The sequence below is a fragment of the Falco peregrinus genome, chromosome 14 (genome assembly GCF_023634155.1).
Source record: "Falco peregrinus isolate bFalPer1 chromosome 14, bFalPer1.pri, whole genome shotgun sequence".
Lineage (NCBI taxonomy): Eukaryota > Metazoa > Chordata > Aves > Falconiformes > Falconidae > Falco > Falco peregrinus.
The window spans coordinates 23,271,877-23,291,620 of NC_073734.1; the positions used below are offsets into that span (position 1 = coordinate 23,271,877).

Genomic DNA, 19,744 nt, shown 5'->3' on the forward strand with positions numbered 1-19,744 from the left:
AACTCCTGCATATACTGAAAGCCAATCTTTGGATTACAGTAACTACAGACCCACATTTTTCAGCATATGAGTTGTTCCTCAAGTGAGGCATTACAGTTTGGTGACAGACCTGAAATGCCAGTGGTGACCTGGGCAAAGAGGTTCTGGGCTACACGTCGTGTCCTACATGTGCATACACACGGGCATTACAGATACACACGTATGCTACTTTCTCAAAGCAAAAGTTCTTGACATTAAGATCTTAAAAGAAACCCAGCAGGATGACATTAAGTAGCAACCCTCATACAGCAGCCCAAATCCATTTTAATCCATGCCTCCAGCTACTAGCACCCACTGAAGCTATCCAGGCATTGCAAATTCATGCTTAAAAATAGTACAGGCTAACATTAACCACCTTTGTCCATGCATTTACAATTCAACAAGGTAATTACAGACACCTTTTAAATCAACATGCTATACACAATACCTTCTTGAAACACCATCCTATAAAACAGAGGCTACTCACCGCGTAATCACATGAGCTGTTCTGACTGTCACAAGCAGAGACTACAGAAGAGGCAGGGAGGGGAAAGAAAGAAAAAAAAAAAAAAAAAAAAAAAAAAAAAAAAAAGAGGTATGTTGATAACATTCTGGCAGGGAGGGCGGTCCAGAGGCAGAAGCTACAGGGCTAACACACAACACTGCAGCTTAACAAGTTCCTCTGAACCCACGGTCACTACAGACGACTATGTGCTCAATATACCTGTGACAAACATGAAGCTTATAAATAAATAAGGAGGAAATTGTTCTCAAAAACGCAATGCTCTTGGAGCACCCACTAGTACCACTGCTAAGCCTCACTTTTTCCCCTGCTACATCGGACATATTATCTTTTATTCTTATCACTCGCTGAGTGTCAAGACCACAACTCCACCAAGCACCTCTCCTCATCCCACTGCTCAAGAAAGAACTGATTATTAGCAGGAATTTGAAGAAGAACCATGGAAGCACTTTCAAATAATTTCCCCCTTTGCTGAGATATGAATGCTGCAAAGTAACTTCCCTCTTTAATCATACTTACCTCTCTAGGCTAAGTACAGAGAAAAAAACAGAGTATATCAGAAAATATTAAGTAGACCAGAAGTGTGAAGACGAGTCACCAGAAAGAACCATTTCCAGAACACCTAACCACATTTCTATAGGCTCTTGTCATCTGAGAAACGAGGCCCCGGCACCTCTCTCTAACCTGCCAGACGCACGGTGCCCCAGCCCTTCGTTGCACCCTCCCAGTAAAAGAAAACAGGACAGGACAAACCTCTTGGGAGACAGCTCACACCACCCAGTAGTTAGCAGGGGCCAACTGACACCAAGATGCAGGGGGTTTACACTAAGCAACTGAAACCATTGCTGTAAAACTGGTCTGATGGCATGCCTTCAGCATTCACACTAAAAACAGCACAGAAGAACTATAAAACCCACTAACTCCCCAATACAGTGATAGAACAGTTGGTTTGAATCATTTTTTCCAATCTGTAAAAAGCAGTCTTAAAATGCTTCTATGCTTATTTAACCCTTATCAAAATCCAACATCTCTACTGTTTACTAGTGGTATTCAAACCAAGTGGTTCCTGTGACTCCTTGAACACCAGCGCAATCTTTTATCCAAGTAAGGGCTTCAGGGTAAGTTGTACACATCACTCAAGTAACACAAAAAACCAGTCAGGAAGGTAACAGCAAGTCCCCTAGCACGGTGTGCTGTTCTCATCACAAACATCTTTCATAAAAAAGTTAAATGAGCACACTAGCTGCTCCCGCGAGGCACATGAGACCCTCTTCCGTCTCCTGTTAGCTCACACGTGGTACCAGAGAGATGACACCTTGTTCACACCAGCTTTTTGGCTACAGAGGAACTTTGGGCAGACCGCAGAGGAAAACGGGTCCAAATTCTAACCATGCAAGTGGTGAAACAGAACAATCACCTGAGCTGCTGGATGGATACGCTGCTGAGCACCAATCTGTGCCAAACCCAGCACACATGGCATAAAGTCTCCAAGGCAGCTGCCAGGCAGAAACCTGAAGAGTGTAGCCTTTGCAACTTTTGAGAAGTCAATGTTGCCAAGACACGATCTACCCTTGTTAGTGCTGAGGCAGCAAGAGCATCAAAATTAAAAGGATGAGCTAGTGCAGATTTTCTCAGGTTCCTCCACAGCTTCCAGAAATGCATTTCAGCGCTCTGACACGAGAAATACTTTGCAGAAAGTACACCACCCCATCACAAGTTACACAGCTCCACAATCTGAGGCTCTAAATGTACAGCAGGCCATTTTCAGCCCCGACACCTCAAAGGCTCTCGCTCTGCTCGAAACAAACCGCTTACCCCCCCCGACCCTGTGATGCTGGCAGGTACTAGCCACGCAGATCAGCACACAACTGGAAAGCACTCAAACCCTAAGATAACAGATGCAGCGTGAGAAGCTGCACAGGAAAATATACTAGTATCTGTAAGGTACAATTATAAGATTTGAATGTCACTATTAATATTTAGCCTTAACTGAGATGCACAAAAGAGGATCAGAGGATGGCTGCTCTAGGAATAGGTAAATTTTTTTTACAATAAAAAAGGTGCAAAGATTGATGGACTGGACATTACTTGCTGCACTATAATTCTCGAATAACATATATTCAGGCAAAAAAAGCTTACTGTTTACACAAAAATACAGAATGCCCTTCTTCAGCCTTCTCTGGGCATTTGCACATTTCACATCCATCCTTTGCAGGAAAGAAAATGCTGACAAACACCACCAAACAAGGGGAAGCCTAACCAAAACCCGAGAAAAACATCTACATTGCTTTACTGAAAACCCTGAGGCATCAAGCTAAATCAATGCTTGCAGAGTCAGGAGAGAGATGAATAGCTTAATGTAACTTAATATAATTAAATAGACACTAACGGAATACACTTGGCAGGGTCCCTCTCAAACAGCATCACACAAGCCACCACCACAAAAACATTTCAGTCTACAAGATCTAATGTTTTTTGCTGAGAGCCTGACGACTGCCACGAGGTGTCACTGCCAGTACCTGTACAGAAAGAAACCTAAAAGTTTTCCTCCACTTACATGACTGCTGGGTATTAAAATCAAGGAAACTCCTCACGGTTGCCCAATCCATACAGGACATACTTAAAACATTGATGAAAGGGCAAGATATTATAAAATCTCATATGAGGAAAGATTAAGCAGACTAGAATTCTTTCGCCTGGAAGGAGAATCAGAAGGGGAACAGGAAAAAGATCTATAAAACCACAAACGGTATGAAGAAGAGTAAACAAGGGTACGACTCTTTGTAGTTTTCCACCGTAAATGTATTAGATGATAGCCAGGGACATTATCAGACAGAAGATTCAGAACAATTGAAAGAGCTCTTTTGTGTACACAAAGCAGAGTTAAACGTGGAACTTGTTGCCTTTGGATATGGTGGAGGCCAAAGTGTAAGTGAGTTCAATAAATGATCAGACAACTTTCCAGAGTCCATCTGAGGCTATCAAACCCAACAGGCTTGTGCAACCCTCAGCTCAGGAATATCCTCAAGGGCCAGCTGGTGCAAGCAAGGGTAGGAGACCCTTCCCCACAAATCTCCTCTGCTGTCCACCAGCAGCACAGCAAGCTGCGTGGATCCACCGCTTGGCTGAGGACCACACACTGACGCTGAGCAAGCCACCCCTTTTTCAATAAGCAGCGAGAGTAGCTCCCACTGAAACAAACAGCTGAGCACCATCCTGCAACCCAAAACACATACAGCACAGCACTAACGAGGCAACGCTTTGGCACCCTAACACTCCCTGATAAACCTACCCCATGCTGGTATCAGGCTGATACACTCTTCTGCCAAGCCAAGATAAAGAGATGCATCACCGAGACCCCACCTATTAGAGACACTGACAAATCGTCAATACCCTTGCGCTGTGGAATTACAAATCCTTGCATATTCTATTTAAGGAAAGTAAACTGACATATTAAATAAATGAACGGTGGTGTGACCAGTGTCATATTCTCCTACCACCAGCTGACTGTTTTCTTCCCTCCTCACTAATTCCAAGTATAAATTCAAGACAGGAGAAGAAAAATACAACATGCGACTTGTTATCTGAACTAAGGATGTGCTAACATAACTTACTTGCAATTATGCTGGTTACCTTCCCTTTGTTTAAGCTTACCGCTTCCTCAGGCAACAACCCACTGCAACATCAAGACCAAACCGATGTTCATTCCACAAACATATTGCTGTTTACTCCACACCACAAAGAGTTCAGGACTAAACGAACACACACTGCTCCTCTCAGCTGAGACACAACCCTTTACAAAAACATAAGCAAATCTCATGAGTATGCCTTAAGGAAAGGATGTTAGTCTCACTCCTTTTGGGGAGAAATGAAATGGAAAATACACCCTCGAAGCAGCAGGCTGAGGTGCACGTTACACTTTCACACACACTGCCTCCCTCTCCCTAGCAGCAACTTCAACTAACCCTTCTTGCAATGCTCAGGAAGCACAACCATTACTCTTTCAGAGGCTGCCGTTGGATTTCAGTGTTATCTTACAGATTTATCCCCTCATTCTCTTCTTCAGACCAAAGATTTTTAGCAGGCTTAAACTCTAAAGAGAGAAAGCATGCAGATCTGGCAACTACCCTGCAGCAAGGGAGGGCTTGTTTGCGTCTTCGGAGTTTCTTCCTTGTCGAAAACCCACCACGCGGCAAAATACCCCCAAGCGAGGGGTGAAAAGCAGAGACCACGATAAGTATGAAGAAAGTCTCACCTCTGCTGCCATGAAAGCCAGCGTGTGCATGCCATGGCTGTATCCAATAACACCACAGATGACTATTAATCCGCCGCAGGACAGGAGTATGGCTATGAGCAGGGTCAGGACTCTGATGTGGCTGTTCTTGGGCGTGGTAGGAGAAAAGGAAAGCTGCAACACAAATACACAAAAACGTAACAGGTTTAAAGGAGTACTTCATGCACCCTACCTTCCAGAGACACCTCACCAAACAAGTCCTCGTTCAGGAAAATCTGTTGCTTTCTAGAATAAAACCGATTTCACAACTTTAACCACGCAATGCGGAAATAAATGATGCAGAATAAAGCTAAAACCACACACCATCCCCAAAGCCTTGTTCATCTTGTTGTCATTTACATTCACTAGGCTTTTAAAGCCAGAAGTGATCATTACGATTATTTGATCTAACGTTTTAGATCACCTGTGCAAGGGAACCACGGCCACTTTCTCACGGTAGTTTCTGCATCAAACCCACAGCATCTGCTGAGGATGAACACGTTTTAGAAAGACACCTAATCTTAACATACAGTATTTGAGAAACCAGAGTAATTGCTCCTCCAATTTTTCACCTTACAGCTGATCTGAATCTGTCCAGCTTTATCTTACAGCCTCTAGTTCTTCCAATGTCGTTTTCTTCTGGAAGAGAGAGACATCTCCCCCACAAATTTAAACTGCAGAGAGAGACTGCTGAACAGAGTCTACTGAAAGTAGTGGTCTCATTCAATAGCATTCAGTGCTTATTCATTCTCTAAAGTACCTTAACGATAGGCTACACCTAGGCTGCCTAAATCAAAGATGACCCAAGAGGCAAAGTATTTAGGCAGTCCATCCCATTATTTCAGGGCAGGAAGGGGAAGAATGGGACCAGGAAAGGAGGAGTTGCCCAAAGCTTCACTCCGGTCCGACTGATAAAGTTGACTCCCATGTTTTGTTTTATAATTGGTTCTCTCTTCCTTGTTTATATCTGGTTCAGTTCCACATGCCCTGAGTCTGCAAGGCGGCTCACACAAGTACCATTTATGCAAGTAAAGAATTAACGATACATGCTCTGAATGCAAAAGGAATATAATAAGGCTTGCTTCCCACATGAGCTTTGTTCTTCCACAGCTTTCTGAACACTAAAAATACCACGACTGCCTTGTTCACTTCTGTCTCAGTTTTCCTAACCCCAACCAATCTAGTTTCAAGTTAGTGCTTAGCTACCTGTGAATTAACAGGCTTTACTGGATATTAATTAAAAAAAAAAATAATTGCTAAGCACAGAGCTACCAAAAGCAAATTCATGGATTCAATTTAGTTCAAACTTTTACTCCAGGACCAAGGAGCTGAGGAAAATGCATGCCTATCATAGATGTTTAAAGGGCAAGACTTACCATTCAAACTCCAGTTCCTTCTTTCTTGCTTAGCCTTCAATTTCTGCATCTCTACTGCATTTATTCTTGGCATTAACAGGAACTGGGACATAGCTTATGCAGAAAGTTGCACAGTGTACTGTAAAGGCTTTGGCAGTCAACATTTAGTAGATGTAAATGAGCTTGAAACCTGAGCACAGAAGCCACAGAAACAGGCTTCATGGACCAGTCCTAAAGGGCACCAATCTAAGGGATGTTCTGCTGTCAAGGTTTCTTCTCTAAGGAGAGCTATGAAGACATCTCACAGAGTTACGTAATAGTAATTACAGGGCACATATAAGGAGCAATTTATCAAAGAAAATCAGTAACTTCATTTGTCTCCTGGGAAAACTGAAGGAGTAAGACTGACATTGCACTTTAAAGCAAGTATTCAAAGCTACTGGGAGGTGCACGTGTTCAGCACCACAGGGCGGGGAAAGAGTCTAAATGATGCCTTTGTAACCTATCATGAGCCAGTGCCTGAACCAGAACCAGAATTTGCATGTTCTAAAAGACAGCCTTTAATCAAAACTTACATATTCAAAGCGATCCTTGCAGAGCTGAACCATAAGATGAAGAAATACAAGTCCAGAGAACCAGAGGCACCACATCACCACTTCTTCCACTGTCTGGACATTCAGCACACCAAAAATGAAGATGAACTTGTAGAAAATTAAATTCCAGAATTTATCCTTCAGATGCTGTAAAGGAAGAGATTTGGTTACTGTAGTGAAAGCACTGACAATCCACGTGCAGGGGAAAGAGGAGGGAAAACGAGAAAGGAGAAGAAAAAGACATGGAAGTAGAAATGCAACAATATGTTAGCAAAAGCCTGCTACGTACACACCTTGAATAGTATTCGTGACTCTCACTGAATTAAAAACATGTTAGAAATATTAGCGGTTGTTGGTCTTTATCTAGTCTTTTGTACCACCACAGCATAACTGTGTGACACAGCGCACAACGCAGCTTCCTGCCACATTTCCAGAACAGTGCTTAGCACAAACCAAGTTCCATCTCAGGTCGATTCTCCACGCCCAAGCAACACAACTACTGGGCCACAAACGTCAAGTCCTCTGCTGGAAGAACTGCCATGGTTAGTTACGAGAGATGCCCAAATAGCCTAGCACCTTGCTTCCAAAAACCTGTCAAAAAGTACAGATGATAAAGAAAAGATGACAAAGTCTGTTCTTAAAAAGCACAATGCCTACAGCGGAGAATGAGATGGATGAGCAATGAGAAAGAAATTATTCCCACGCACACGCAGTATGAAAGAAAGAATATGACAGTCTCAAGCAGCAGATAGCAAGCCAGTTCGCTGGGGATAAAAAAATTTACGAAATAAAATATTTTGTTAAAGAACACAATGAAAACATCAGGAGTGTAGTTAAAACAGGCCCAGAATTCCTTCATGATGCTGCCGATTTTGGCTTACCAATATAACGACCAGCTTTCCTTTACATGAGATCTGAAGCATAACTCCCACTGTCCAAACACAAATGGATCCATGCCGTTACTCCTTTTTACTTCAGTTTCTAAGCGGTTAGAGAACATCCTGGAAATTATCACCAGTTAAAATCCCACATCCTGACAGTCAACACGGACTGAAAATCTGGCCCAACGCAGTTTGACAGCGCCTTGGTTTTAATGCACTTCAACTCGGAGGCTCTACGAGGTGTGAATCACAAATACAATAGGCTTTGAGAGATCCATGGTTATTAATGAAGCTTTATGTGCCTCAGTTCTGCATGTCAAAAATCATCATGGCCGGATTTCTCCTAAAGAACTGCATTTATGGGCTTTTTTTTTTTTAAATATGTGAACACACTTTAAACCACTGCTCCTGCATTTACACAGAAGAACTTAGGCATTTGCCTTTCTTTTTTAAAAAAATATACAGATACTATTCAAAGTACTGCTGCTGCTTTTATCTTCTGCAGGATCCTGTTTTGAAAAAGCCTGGGCTCTAATGATTCCCTTGCTGAATTTTTAAAAACATTCCCAGCTAGCCCAAGAGTGGGACTAACCGGCTGAGTTTTCAGCCCTGCTCACCTCCTTCCTCTGGCCATATGCCTGCTGCCCCCTCTTAAACCCGAGGGCAGATAACCACCCACTCAGCGTGTGGGGATGGAAAGCTCTTCTCCAGCAGTCAAGGCACAAAGCGAGGTACAGGAGGGAACTCAGACTGCCAGTGCCGATACCTAACTACGAAACGCAATGGAGAAATGCTGCCGAGCGCCAACTGAACAGAGAAGAAGGCATGTTACGAGTGTTCTGAAACGAGGTGCACTAGTAAGAAATTTAACAAAGTTAAGGAAGCAGGATGTTCAAGCTGACTGCGGGCTTATAAAATACAACAGTGACAGTGAAAAGGAAGAGTCCCCCTCAGAAATAAACCAGGAGCTTGCGGCTGTGGATATACTGGCTAACCAAACGGTAAGAGTTAAGTTTACGCTGTTCTAAAATTTTCTTTTCTTGCGTACTTTCAGCAATCCCATATCGAAAACAAACCACACCAGTCATACACCAGGAGAGTTATGAACCACAACAACATCCAAGGCAATGCACTGCTGTCTTACCTGCCTCTCGCTGACGCGAAGAGGACCGAACACCACACGCTGGATTACCCCAGCAACCAACACCAGAATACAGCAGGCAGTGTTCACTAGTACCTGGAAAGAAAGCAAGCAGTCAGCGACAAGTGCTTTTGCCCAGTTTGGCGGGGGTGGAGAGAGAGAAGGGGAATGAATGAGTCTAACAAAACCCACCATTGTTCACAGAACAGTATTAGATCCCTGGGGAGGGGGGGGGGGGCTGTTGGTGAAATTTAAGCCTGGCCTCCTCCAAGACACATACAGTAGCTGATAAGTCACCTAACTTTTTTTTTTCTTCTAGAAATATTAACACAGTCAGTTTGACACACCAATATAGCCAACAAACTAAGCTACTTCTTTGAAATAAACTTGGTTTATATAGATTAGCGAATTTTAGCACCAAGGAACACAAGGAGGAAACTCACAGATCACCAAGATGCTCATTTTGTTTAACATAGGGTGGATGAGAAGGAAGAGGAACAAGATTCCCACTGCCTGGACACATACCAAACAGCACTGCCTAAACCCTGCGGGGGAAATGGAGCAGAACGCACAAACCTGGGGAAAATGCTGCTCACATTCGACAGCGCCACTTGGAATTAACTTTTGACCTAGGCAGCGCACTACAAGGGGGAGCAGGGGTGGCGAAGCAGCTTCCCCCTGTCATTTCTATAGGATGTACATTTTTCCAGGGCTCTTCATGGAAGGTCCTGGGACCAGGTTTCAGCAGGCTGGAGGCATCTGGGATATTCCAACGCCAGCCCCAGCCAAAAATGCCGCTGCAAGGTGGGTGCCCAGGCCCTGGCTGGCAAGCAACCCCCCGGGGTGCCCACCCAGCCCCTTGCCCAGCCCTGGTGCTCAGCACCGGAACGAGTGAGGCCCGATTCAGGCACCGCTGCCAGGTTTGGGTTTAAAGAGAGGGAGAATCTTCTTTTTGTTCCCTTGAACGGTGACAGTGTTTCCTCCTGCCCACAAGGCTTTAAGTGTTATTTAAAAAAAAAAAAACAAATCCAAGCAGCAGGTAGAGCCTGGGCCCGAGCACCTGGGGGCCTCCGCCGCGGGTTTCTCCCCGAAGCCCCAGCGCGGCGCCCCTCAGCACCCCCCCACCCTCACGCGTGGCGAGCGGGGCCGCGCAGGCACTGGCTCCCGCAGGCCCACCGGGGCGGCGGGCGCTCAGGCAGCCTGGCCCCGCCGGCAGGCAGCGGCCCGGCCCGGCCCGGCCCGGCCCAGCCCGGCCCCGAGCGGGCAGCCCAGCCGCCCCTGCCCACCCAGCCGCCGGGGACCCCCCCCTTATCCCGGGAGGGCGGTTTCCAAGCGCCAGCAGCCAAGCCCCGCCGCTCGGCCGCCCGCCAGCCGCCGCTCGGTGCGGGCCCCGGCCCCGACTCGGGGACAGGCCGCTGGGCCCTCCGCGCCGCCCCGCCGGGCTCGGCCGCCCCCGGGCTCACCCAGACGCAGAGGCTGTCCGACAGCAGGTAGTAGGCGACGTCCAGAGCCCGCGGCCCGGCCCGGTGCGGGGGCTCGGCCAACTCGGTGCCCGCCGCGCCGCCGTCCGCCTGGGCGCCGCCGGGGGCCTGGCTGAGGGCGCGGTAGGCGCTGAGGCCGGTGCCCAGCAGCGCCAGGGCGCTGAGCGCCGTGTAGGTGCGGAGGCTGGGCCAGGGGAAGCGCTCCAGGAAGAGCAGCGGCATCGCGGAGCCCCTCGCCGCCGCCCGGCCGCCGCCTGGGCCCTTGCGGCCTAGCGCCCGCCCCGCCGCCCCTCCCCGGGGCCGGCCCGGGCCGCCCCCGCTGCAGGCCGGGGGAGGGACGGGCCCCGAGCCCCCGCCCCGGCTCCTAGCGCCGCGGCCCGGCGCGCTGAGTCACGGCCGGGCGGCGCTGCCCTGCCGGCGGGGGGAGCTGGGCCCGCAGCCTGCCCGGCCCGGGGGGCAGGGGGCGTTCAGCGGGACCCCACAGGCGCCGCCGGCCGCAGATACTGGCAACGGAACCAAGCGCCTGGGCAAGCCCCAGCTCCCTTGGCAACATGTGTTCTCCCAACTACGCCCTCATAGAAGAGGACAGCACACAAGCAACAGCGCATCTTCTGATTAGAGGCACAATTTGGAAACAAGTCTTTAGAAGAGTTACTAAGCAAAATTATGGAAGGCTAAAGGTATTAGGAAGTGACACATCCAACTGGAATTTATGTTTAGCCAAGCATATAAAACCCCCAAAACTATAAAGGCTGATATTTACTAAAGGTTAATATTTACTAGCTGCAAGAGACTGAAATGTTGAGTAGCAAAAGCAGAAGTACAGGTATCCCTGGCAGGATGGCACAGCACACTGCTCTACAACAGCTCAGCATAACGTGGAGCCACTTGCATAAGGCGTTGGCAAAACATTTCAGCGTGACCCAAATGCTGTCCTGTAGCTATAGAAAAAGATATAACATTAATTTCACTTCCCTTATTTTAAGAGGATCTCAGGCCAGCTCAACAGAATTTGTTGGGTTTTTATTTTCTTACAGGGGCACAGAGGGAGAAGCTACACGTCACGACTCCTCCAAGCCCTGCACAAACAGTAATGCTTCCAGGTCAGTTCTGGCAAGCTTTGAGCAAAGGCTACCCTTGCCTTTAAGTACTTGTACTCCCTCAAAACAGCAGTTCTTTTTTCCAAGTTAAGACTCAAAAACATATCACACCTACTTATACTGTTTAATTTCTCCCTCAGACTAATTCTCTGCTCAAAGGTGTGGATCAGAGCATCCAAATGGTCCCTGAATGGTTTAGGTCCTCCTCTTGTTTCCAAGGTCTTCTGCATTCCTGAAGGGAAGTGTTAATTTAAAATATGTACCTAAAAGTAGGAGACAGCTGAAGAAAAAAACCACAAACCAAACCCCGCAAAAAAACAAACCCAAGACAAACAGAATCTTAACCATCTTGTTTAATGTTGTACAAAAAAAAATTGGTGAGTATTACAATGAAAGCGATTAAAACAATGACACCACATCGCCATCCTACTAACTAAACAGTTGATACTCACTTCTCTATTCATACAATAGAAAGTTTAGTGGCCTTCAGGAAAAGAATGACATAAAAAAAAAAATCCTTGTGTCACACGTATTCTTTTCTCTAGGTTTTAAAGCTGTGCTCACAGAGACGGCTTCTTCTATCAGACTCTCCAGGTATACAGGAATTCAGTTGTAAATAAAGTTGAACCTAAAATTAAAAGGATTATACCAAGTGAGGAATTTTAATTCTTTTAAGTGACATTCTTGAATAAGTAACCAAATGTTTTGTTGGTGCTCCTGACAAACTTCCACCTGCCAGAACAAAAGTGTATTTTTCAGTAAGACAGCTTTACTGCATAGCAGGAAGCATCATTTTAACAGCCAATCCTATGCTCACATTGCACGACTGCGTCTTAAGGTTGCCAAAGAACAGATTTATTAACATTTCACCCCTTAAGAAAACTTCACAGATAGGAAAATACCAGCGAGAGTTACCTTCCCCCATCAGCAACTCTGCCACAGCTTTTCTGCTGTCAGGGCCAACCTTATATAGTCCAAGGGCAACAAACGGACATACCCAACAGAAGACTGAATTCTTCTCAACTGTTTTTCCCAACAAACAGCATCCACACGCTGAAAACAAGCATCCATCTCAAATGCCTGATGTCCAGCCTTGGGATGGCTCTCTTGCACTGGCACCAAACTGCTCTTTGGCTGCACGATAGCCCGTCTTCTGCTGGTACTCAGGAGAAAGTATCTGCTGTCTTTAGAGCAGGGGGAAATGGAAGCCCCCGTAGCTACAACTGCCAAAACTGGGGCTAGATGGAGGAAAAAACCCAGCACGATACAGGCCTATTATGGGCAATACCAGCACTGACATTCTGCTAACAGATTTCTCATCAGAATAGGTGGATGACAGAACTACTTTCCCAAGTAAGGGCCGACAGGCAGCAGGATGCCAGCATTCCTGAATATTTGCTGAAGTAACAGAAACCAGTGAGACCAGCGAGCTCTGGAGACCCGAGGTGCAAGCCACAGTCAGGTAAGAAGGCCAAAGAGCATGTATATCAGGAAAAGGAAGGAAAAATACAGCTGTCCCTACAGATACTTGTGTTGAAGATGCTACACGTTATAAACCCTACTTCATGGAGCCTGAAAAAACCCACCACGTGCAGTCAGCACAAAGCTGCGATAACGTGCACACCTAACTGTGCTTCAAACATGCAACTTGGTTTCTACTCTCACACTGTACTGCTGTTCCTCAGCCTGCGCACAGCTTCATCCTCACTATCTTTCACATCTTCCTTTGCTACAACTGCTAGATAGGACTTTGATGCTAGCAAGTTGTGATCAGTGCCTCTAAATTGTCCACTACCTCTCATCTGAGGCAGATTCTAAGCTCTCTGAGATAGCTGCAACCTTTTTGAGTTGGTTCCTGTAGTGCCTAGCCTGGCTCTGGCATCCTGCAGCAAATGTGCTCCCAAGAACTATAATACAAGTAAATTGTAATGTACCTGCTCAAAAGTTGAGGAAGGCTGGAAATAATGGGTCCATATCCTGGTGCGTTGTCATAGAGCTCAAACAACGGTGCAGCAACCAGCTTGTAATTTTTTGGGACTGCGAACAAAGCTAAAACCAAATACAAGTGGATTAATAAGAAAAAACTTCCACAAGTTCAGCCAAGGTATCACCGCCCCCGACACACCTAAGAGCAAGATCACTACCTATAGCAGGTTTATCCATTTTCTATTTCAATATGGGGGTCCTACGCCTGTACAGAGACTGATGCAGGAGCAGGAATGAGAATTTACTAGGAACTCACATTCAAAGGATCACCTACCTGTAAAACTGATGTCGACGTTTAACTTTTTTAGTATTAACTATAAACAACTGCAAGCATATGAACACAAACTGGCTACCATGTTTCCTTCTGTGAAATGCAAGCATTTAGACATAAATACAATCCTTCACTGCAAACAAACACTTACCCTTTTCTTGAAGCTGGACCAAGAAAAGCTTTTTGTGCTCTTTTGGTTTTGTAATATGAGCTGGGATATAGGGATACTGGAAGAAAAAAAATAAAAATTGGTTGTACAGAGTTTTGAAAATATTGTGCAATCTTAAGTGCTACTTTATAAATTATCAAGCACTGTGCAAGCTTTCAAAGTGTCATATACTGTTCTTTCACTGCCCCAAGTATGGAAAACCACTTTTAGAAGAAAGTACTCTGAAAGGAACACTGTTGCTGTCACAAATATTGACAGGATCTGAAGTGTTGGAAGAAGGGTTCGCCGGAGTCAAGAAGACGCTCAATATGAGTTATGCATCTTGCTCAACTTTATTAGTTTCTAACACTACTTATATAGAACCGATACACATGCATATTCGTCAAGCAGAAATATAATTGGTTAGTAGTCTCTAAACACGTGCGGTTCTCACACCCCTAATTATCATGACCAAAATAAGCATTCTATCCATGTAGCTAATTGTGTTGCTGTGCTTCAGCCATGTAGTTTGTTAGTCCCTATTTTCCCATACCGGTCCCTGTCTTTCTTGGCCCTGCACCTGCTTTCCCAGCAGCTGTATCTTGTTACAGCCACGGCCTGTTGGCACAACATAATTGCTTGGTCTCAGGATTCAAGAATAGCTCAGGGCTACCTTTCTTGTTAACTTCAGCACAGCAACTTCAGTACAATTCTGATTACAGGCCCATCCTAATACCAGGCCTGGATTGTGCAGATCTTCAGAGATTCTAAGGCCATGCTTCTGCAGCCATTCTTCTACACTGAAGATGTGCCAATAATCATTAACAATTAAAATAACCCAGTAAGATGGAAACACCTAACAGCAAACTGAGCAAGCATTCTCAGTATTAAAGCATTTAGAAATAGGGTAGTGAGACAAATTTATTCGCAGGGTTTCTGTTCCACATGCAGCAGTGCAAGTTTCCGTTGTGGCTACAACTGGAATTTAAATGCTGTGCCTGACTCAGCAGAGGACTGGAAGCTGTGATATCCAGTGGTTCCTCATCCAGCAGGACGGGTCAGAGGAGGGAGACAGGAGTTACCAAGAAAAAAAAAAAAAAGTTTGCAGTTTCTCCTCAGCCACAGAAAGGAGATGAAACAGGTAAAAACCAGAAAAACTAACTGCTCGTGCAGCAGGTACTCAACAAGCCCAACCGGCAGGTTGAAGGGGTTTGGAAGTACAATCAATACTTGACTGAAGAAGATGAATCTCAACATGAGTACTCACCTGTGGAGGTTCAAAGTTCGGTCTCCACCAGTTACCAATGCAGTCATCAATCACCCAGTCTTGCTGAACACCATCCTGACGACCCAGTATCTACCAAAATCACCGTTACAGTCAAAACTCTTAACTACCCAAGTCAATTTTTTTTTTACAAAACGTATACCGGAAGCATGAAGACTTGCTGTCATAAGGGTCTGATGTAATTTAGAACTGCTCTGGAACAGCTTTTAATATAATTTTAGAGCATTTTGGTATAAAGTGACATTTTTTTAGTAAAAGCCTCACCTGATGGGACAAGGACACTTTAGGGAGCATTTCAAATTCCATGCTGTATTCAGCTGAACTGAGTCCTGTCAGACCAGTGGAAAGAATGAAATGCATTGTTATGCTATCTGACAGAATTAATTTAGGTTACTCGGAGAGCATGGAAGGTTAATTGGTGCATTGGGAAGACTATCTCAAAGGCAAGTCCTCATCAGTTCTGTCTCACAACATATTTTACTGCCCATCTTCACACTCATTTGCCTGAAGCCAGCCAAAAAAGCAAAGCTGCAAATGAACACAGGACATGAGCAGCAGGTAGGAGGTCAGCCACTACACTACTCCATCACACTCGTGATGCAGAGGAACCAAAATTTACTGCTTGATTTGTTCACTACCCGAGAACATCGCAAAAGCATCAAAATAACAGAAGCAGTAAAGAGACTAATGCTTTGCCTCCTTCTATTAACTCTAAAATAATCCAACATTCCAGTATACAACATAACAAAAGAAAACAGACCTCTGTCATTAAGCGTTTGAGCCCTTCTACCTCATCTTCTCCTGGATTGAGTTCACCACCAGGTCTGTTGAAATAATCAATAATGAAAGCTAAAGTTATGTTTTATTGCATTTTCCGACTTTCACAGGTAAGTTTGGATGTGCTTCCAGGCCAAGAATTACAAATTCACTCAAGGCTCGTAGGTCAGAAGTTCCAAATCTAACTTTGCTGAATTTGAAGAATGTTAATTTGATAGCTGGCACCAAAACCACGAGTAAAAAGGCTATTGTATGTCCCTTATAAAAAATAGCTATTAGATAAAATACTTTAACATCATCAGGAAAAACTGTAACAATATAGATGATAGTAACTGGGTCACTTAAAAGGTAGTTTTAACAACAGTATAAACGCACCAGAAGTTGAAGAAAGAGTTGTAAGCACTGACTGTATTTGTTTTTATCTCAATAACAGCACTCACTGAAACACACAGGAAGCAGAAAATAAAACCCATGTGGGGAACTATCCTACATTTGATGCAAGGTTAATGAAAAAAACTAAAACCACATTTTCATCATTATGGTTTCGCAAAAATTTTAGAGTCTAGCCCATTTTGTCCACACATCCCCCAAATCAAGATGTCAAAGAGGAATTTGGGTATAAAATTAGATTTTACACGCACACACACAAAATTGAGAACAAACAATATAAATGTTAAAAACGTAAGAGCAAGAACACAAGCCAGCCCATCCGGTTTTAAAAAGAAAACAAGCACCACCACTGTCACTATGCCCATATGATCCAAACACTAAAACTTCACTCTGGCAGCGAGAACTGAGACAAACTGAAGGAATTTTCCCAAATTTAGGTGCCTATCTTTCTTCCTGTCCCCAGCTCACCCAGTAGTTTGTAAACACGTATCATTCTGCATTTACTGGGGTTTATTCCTTGAGCTCCACTTCACCGCTTTTGTGGTGCAAGCATATTTAAGCATAACAGCTTTCACAATGTAAGTACAACACACTAACTACTGATAATGAGTTTTAAACAGGGTATTACCATAGTGATGCGCTGTTTAAGATTTCCAGTTGGTTCCACACAAAGTCACCCCACTCAGGAGCAGTCAGGCAAATACACTTTAGATGAAAACCCCACCATTCAAGAAAAGTTTTCCCAGACTGTCTTTGCAGGAAATGAATCACATTCAAAACACCCATAGGTCAGCCACACTTTAACCTCTAGCCTGTCTGTTTAGCAGACCATGACAATAAAGTTAAACTGAAAGTTACATTCAAAAAACAGATACTTACAGCTTGAAAAAAGTTGTACCCAGCTGCAGTAACAGGACATGGGGCAGCCTGTGCTCGTGTACAATCAGAACCCCTTCCACTGTCCGCCTCATGCCAATCTTGTCAAACTCTTCCCTCATGCGCTGAAACCGAGCTGCCACGGAACTGTCCTTCTCATACAGGGGTTCCTTGGTACCAAATGTATAATTTGTCAGAGGATACCTATAAGAGGGGTGAAAAAAGATAATGTTACCGCATAAGAAATCTAAATTTAAATCACTATGACGCAGCATCTACCCTGAGGGAAAACCTTCTGTGCTTGACCAAACGGGTAACACACTTGGCACTGGGCTAGAAGTTCTTGTTTGTGACTTATGGGGCTCCTATCACAGTAAGATCTGCACCATGATACACACAGACGCAGAAAGTCCTGCTGATGAACACGCTAGTGCAGATTCAAAGAAGGAAAGGCGGCCAGAAGAACCAGCGGCAACTGTTACTCAGCAGCCACCCTCTTTGATCTCCACACCGCAGAGAAAAGGCAGCTGAGCTTCTGAGAAGAGCTGGGAAAGGGACAGAAGAGAAAAGCTCTGCTGGGAAGGAAGGAAGCTGCACAGGACAGCGTTTTTGGTTTGGCTATTTTTTCCTGCAGAAGTACTGAAGAGCCCAAAAACTAAAGTGTTAGAAGTGGTTTTGTTTTGAAGTGGGAAATCAGACATCTGGATCACAGAAGAAGAGAAATGCTGAGTGTCTAAGTGCAGGGCCAGGAGCCTGGGGTAAGAGCAAGAGTTTAAGCAGATCACTCTGTATGGCTAGGTGCTGGACCTGTGCATTCTCTCATGATAGTATGGTGGAAATTGAGATCTCTCCAGGTAAGAGGGGCTAAAAACAGTCAGAAGAGAAAGGTTAGGCAAGAAATTGTTCAGTCCTAGAGCGCACAGAGGGCAATGGGAGAACGTTACTGTACAGCAAAATCCAAGTAACACAAAGATCTGACGGCATGAGGCCTGGACGAAGACAGGATCACCCAGCTAAGTGAAAAAGGGAGAGGAAAATGGGTTCCAGGCAGAGCAGTCACAGGTTACCATCACGGTTTTATTAACTTGTGGCATAAAGCAACTGAATTAATAGAATAAACAGCAGATCTCACAGAGAATGCTTTCCTTGTGAAGCACCTTGTCATTAATTCTTTCCCCATTACTTATATGTGTCAAATTTAAGTTGCATACACTCTTCCCCCCCCAAATTCCCCCACCCCTGAATTTTTCCTCCTGTTTTACAGTGGCAAAGTCACAAGCCAGTGTTGTTAGAGCCAGTTGTTAGAGCCCTTTCACAAGTAAGGCAAAACAACCAGTTTCCTAACTGCATATTCATTTATTAGCAAACTCCCCAACTTCCACTTATAGCCGAGAACATCTACATTTGTTTTTAATTTCCCCTTTTAGATACACGAATAGCTTTATTAATAACCTACTACGCTAACCCATACTTTACTAATGTGGGTACATTAATCTGTACATCAAAACTCTTCGCTGATACTTCAAAAAACCCAAAAAAAAATCAGTGCTGATAACACAGCTTCCTGCTGAGTCTTTTCTTCAGAACCATTATAAAAATATTCCAATCTCTGAAATACACGTTTGAACTTCCACAAGACTCTTAACTGTGAATAAACTCAGCTAAACCAAAAAAACCCACCCCATGAATCTGCGATTAATAGCTAAAATTGAGTATCACTTGTTACACTTAACATTTGCTGTTTCTGGAACTTGACAGATGTACTCAGTGAAGAACACATCCATCAGTTTACTGGAAGAAGCTAAAGCATATGGTTTCTCACAGAAAGCAAGTAAATATTTATTAGCAAATAGTTTGTATCTATGACAGAAGTAAAGTTTTCTCCAGATTTTATTTCGCATTTCACTTACAACGCCTGCACCAGACCATCGGCAACCACCAGGTGCGTCCAACCACAGCCTGCTGACCACCCAGGGTCAGCTCAAACCCCACCTGGGCCAAGCGCCTGCCTCCCTCCCTGCCGCCCCATAGAAGCGCACACAGGGGGGAAACATATATCATGTCCACCACGTCTAAACACTCCCCGGCTGCGATGTTGTTTCTAGACACTAAAGCACCGCCAGCAAACGCTCCCTGGCCCCCCGACAAGGCCGCAGCACCTCCAGCTCAGCGCGGCCTTTCACCGCAGGCCCCGGCAAGGAGCGGCGGGCAGGGCCCCGCCGGCAGCCGCGCGCCTCCGCCGCCCTCCCCTCAGCCCCCGGGCCGGCAGGGGCAGCCCTGGAGCTGCGGGCGCTGAGGGGAAGCCTCTGCGGGGCTGTGGGGGGCGCGGGGCAGGGCTCGCTAGCGGGACGGGACGGGACGGGGCCCGGGCAGGCCCGAGACGGCGCTCACAGGTTGATGGTCCTCTCCAGCGTGAGCGGCTTCGTCTGCTGGATGTACTTGTTCCCGAACTGGTTCACCCCGCGGGGCCAGCCGGTCTGGGAACGGTTAGGCGGCACCACAGACATGGCGGCGCGGCGGCAGGCGGCGAAGGAACTGTCAATGCTCAGCGGCGGGAACGACGTCCGCCATTAACCTCCCGCCAGACCGCACACCGCCTCGCCGGAACCACCCGCCCCACTTCCGCCGCCACCAGAGAGGCGGGCC

At 45.6% G+C, this 19,744-nt stretch overlaps 2 protein-coding genes across 2 annotated transcripts in view; both read right to left on the minus strand.

Moving 5' to 3' along the window:
• AMFR (autocrine motility factor receptor) overlaps positions 1 to 10,555 on the minus strand; it is a 30,404-nt gene extending 19,849 nt beyond the window's left edge. The window contains exons 1-5 of the mRNA XM_055818672.1: positions 10,248 to 10,555; positions 8,788 to 8,880; positions 6,745 to 6,909; positions 4,797 to 4,949; positions 506 to 546 (exon numbers count right to left, since the gene is read on the minus strand). Coding sequence (XP_055674647.1) covers positions 506 to 546; positions 4,797 to 4,949; positions 6,745 to 6,909; positions 8,788 to 8,880; positions 10,248 to 10,487 — 692 coding nt within the window. The 5' untranslated portion in view covers positions 10,488 to 10,555. The remainder of the gene's footprint in view (positions 1 to 505; positions 547 to 4,796; positions 4,950 to 6,744; positions 6,910 to 8,787; positions 8,881 to 10,247) is intronic.
• A 1,145-nt stretch (positions 10,556 to 11,700) lies between these two features.
• On the minus strand, positions 11,701 to 19,713 carry NUDT21 (nudix hydrolase 21). The gene is made up of 7 exons (XM_055818443.1): positions 19,490 to 19,713; positions 17,102 to 17,302; positions 15,816 to 15,879; positions 15,038 to 15,127; positions 13,774 to 13,849; positions 13,300 to 13,414; positions 11,701 to 11,993 (listed from the first exon to the last, which is right to left on the minus strand). Exons 1-7 carry the CDS (start codon positions 19,603 to 19,605, stop codon positions 11,972 to 11,974), a joined length of 684 nt encoding a protein of 227 aa, XP_055674418.1. The 5' UTR covers positions 19,606 to 19,713; the 3' UTR covers positions 11,701 to 11,971.
• Between the last annotated feature and the right edge of the window lie 31 nt (positions 19,714 to 19,744).

Coding starts and splice junctions, on each gene's coding strand:
- NUDT21 (XM_055818443.1), bottom strand. CDS start 19,605: ATGTCTGTGGTGCCGCCTAACCGTTCCCAGACCGGCTGGCCCCGCGGG. Junction 15,128..15,815: donor TCAAACGCTTAATGACAGAG/GTCTGTTTTCTT, acceptor TGATTTTGGTAG/ATACTGGGTCGTCAGGATGG. Junction 11,994..13,299: donor CTTCCTCAACTTTTGAGCAG/GTACATTACAAT, acceptor TTTTAATTTTAG/GTTCAACTTTATTTACAACT.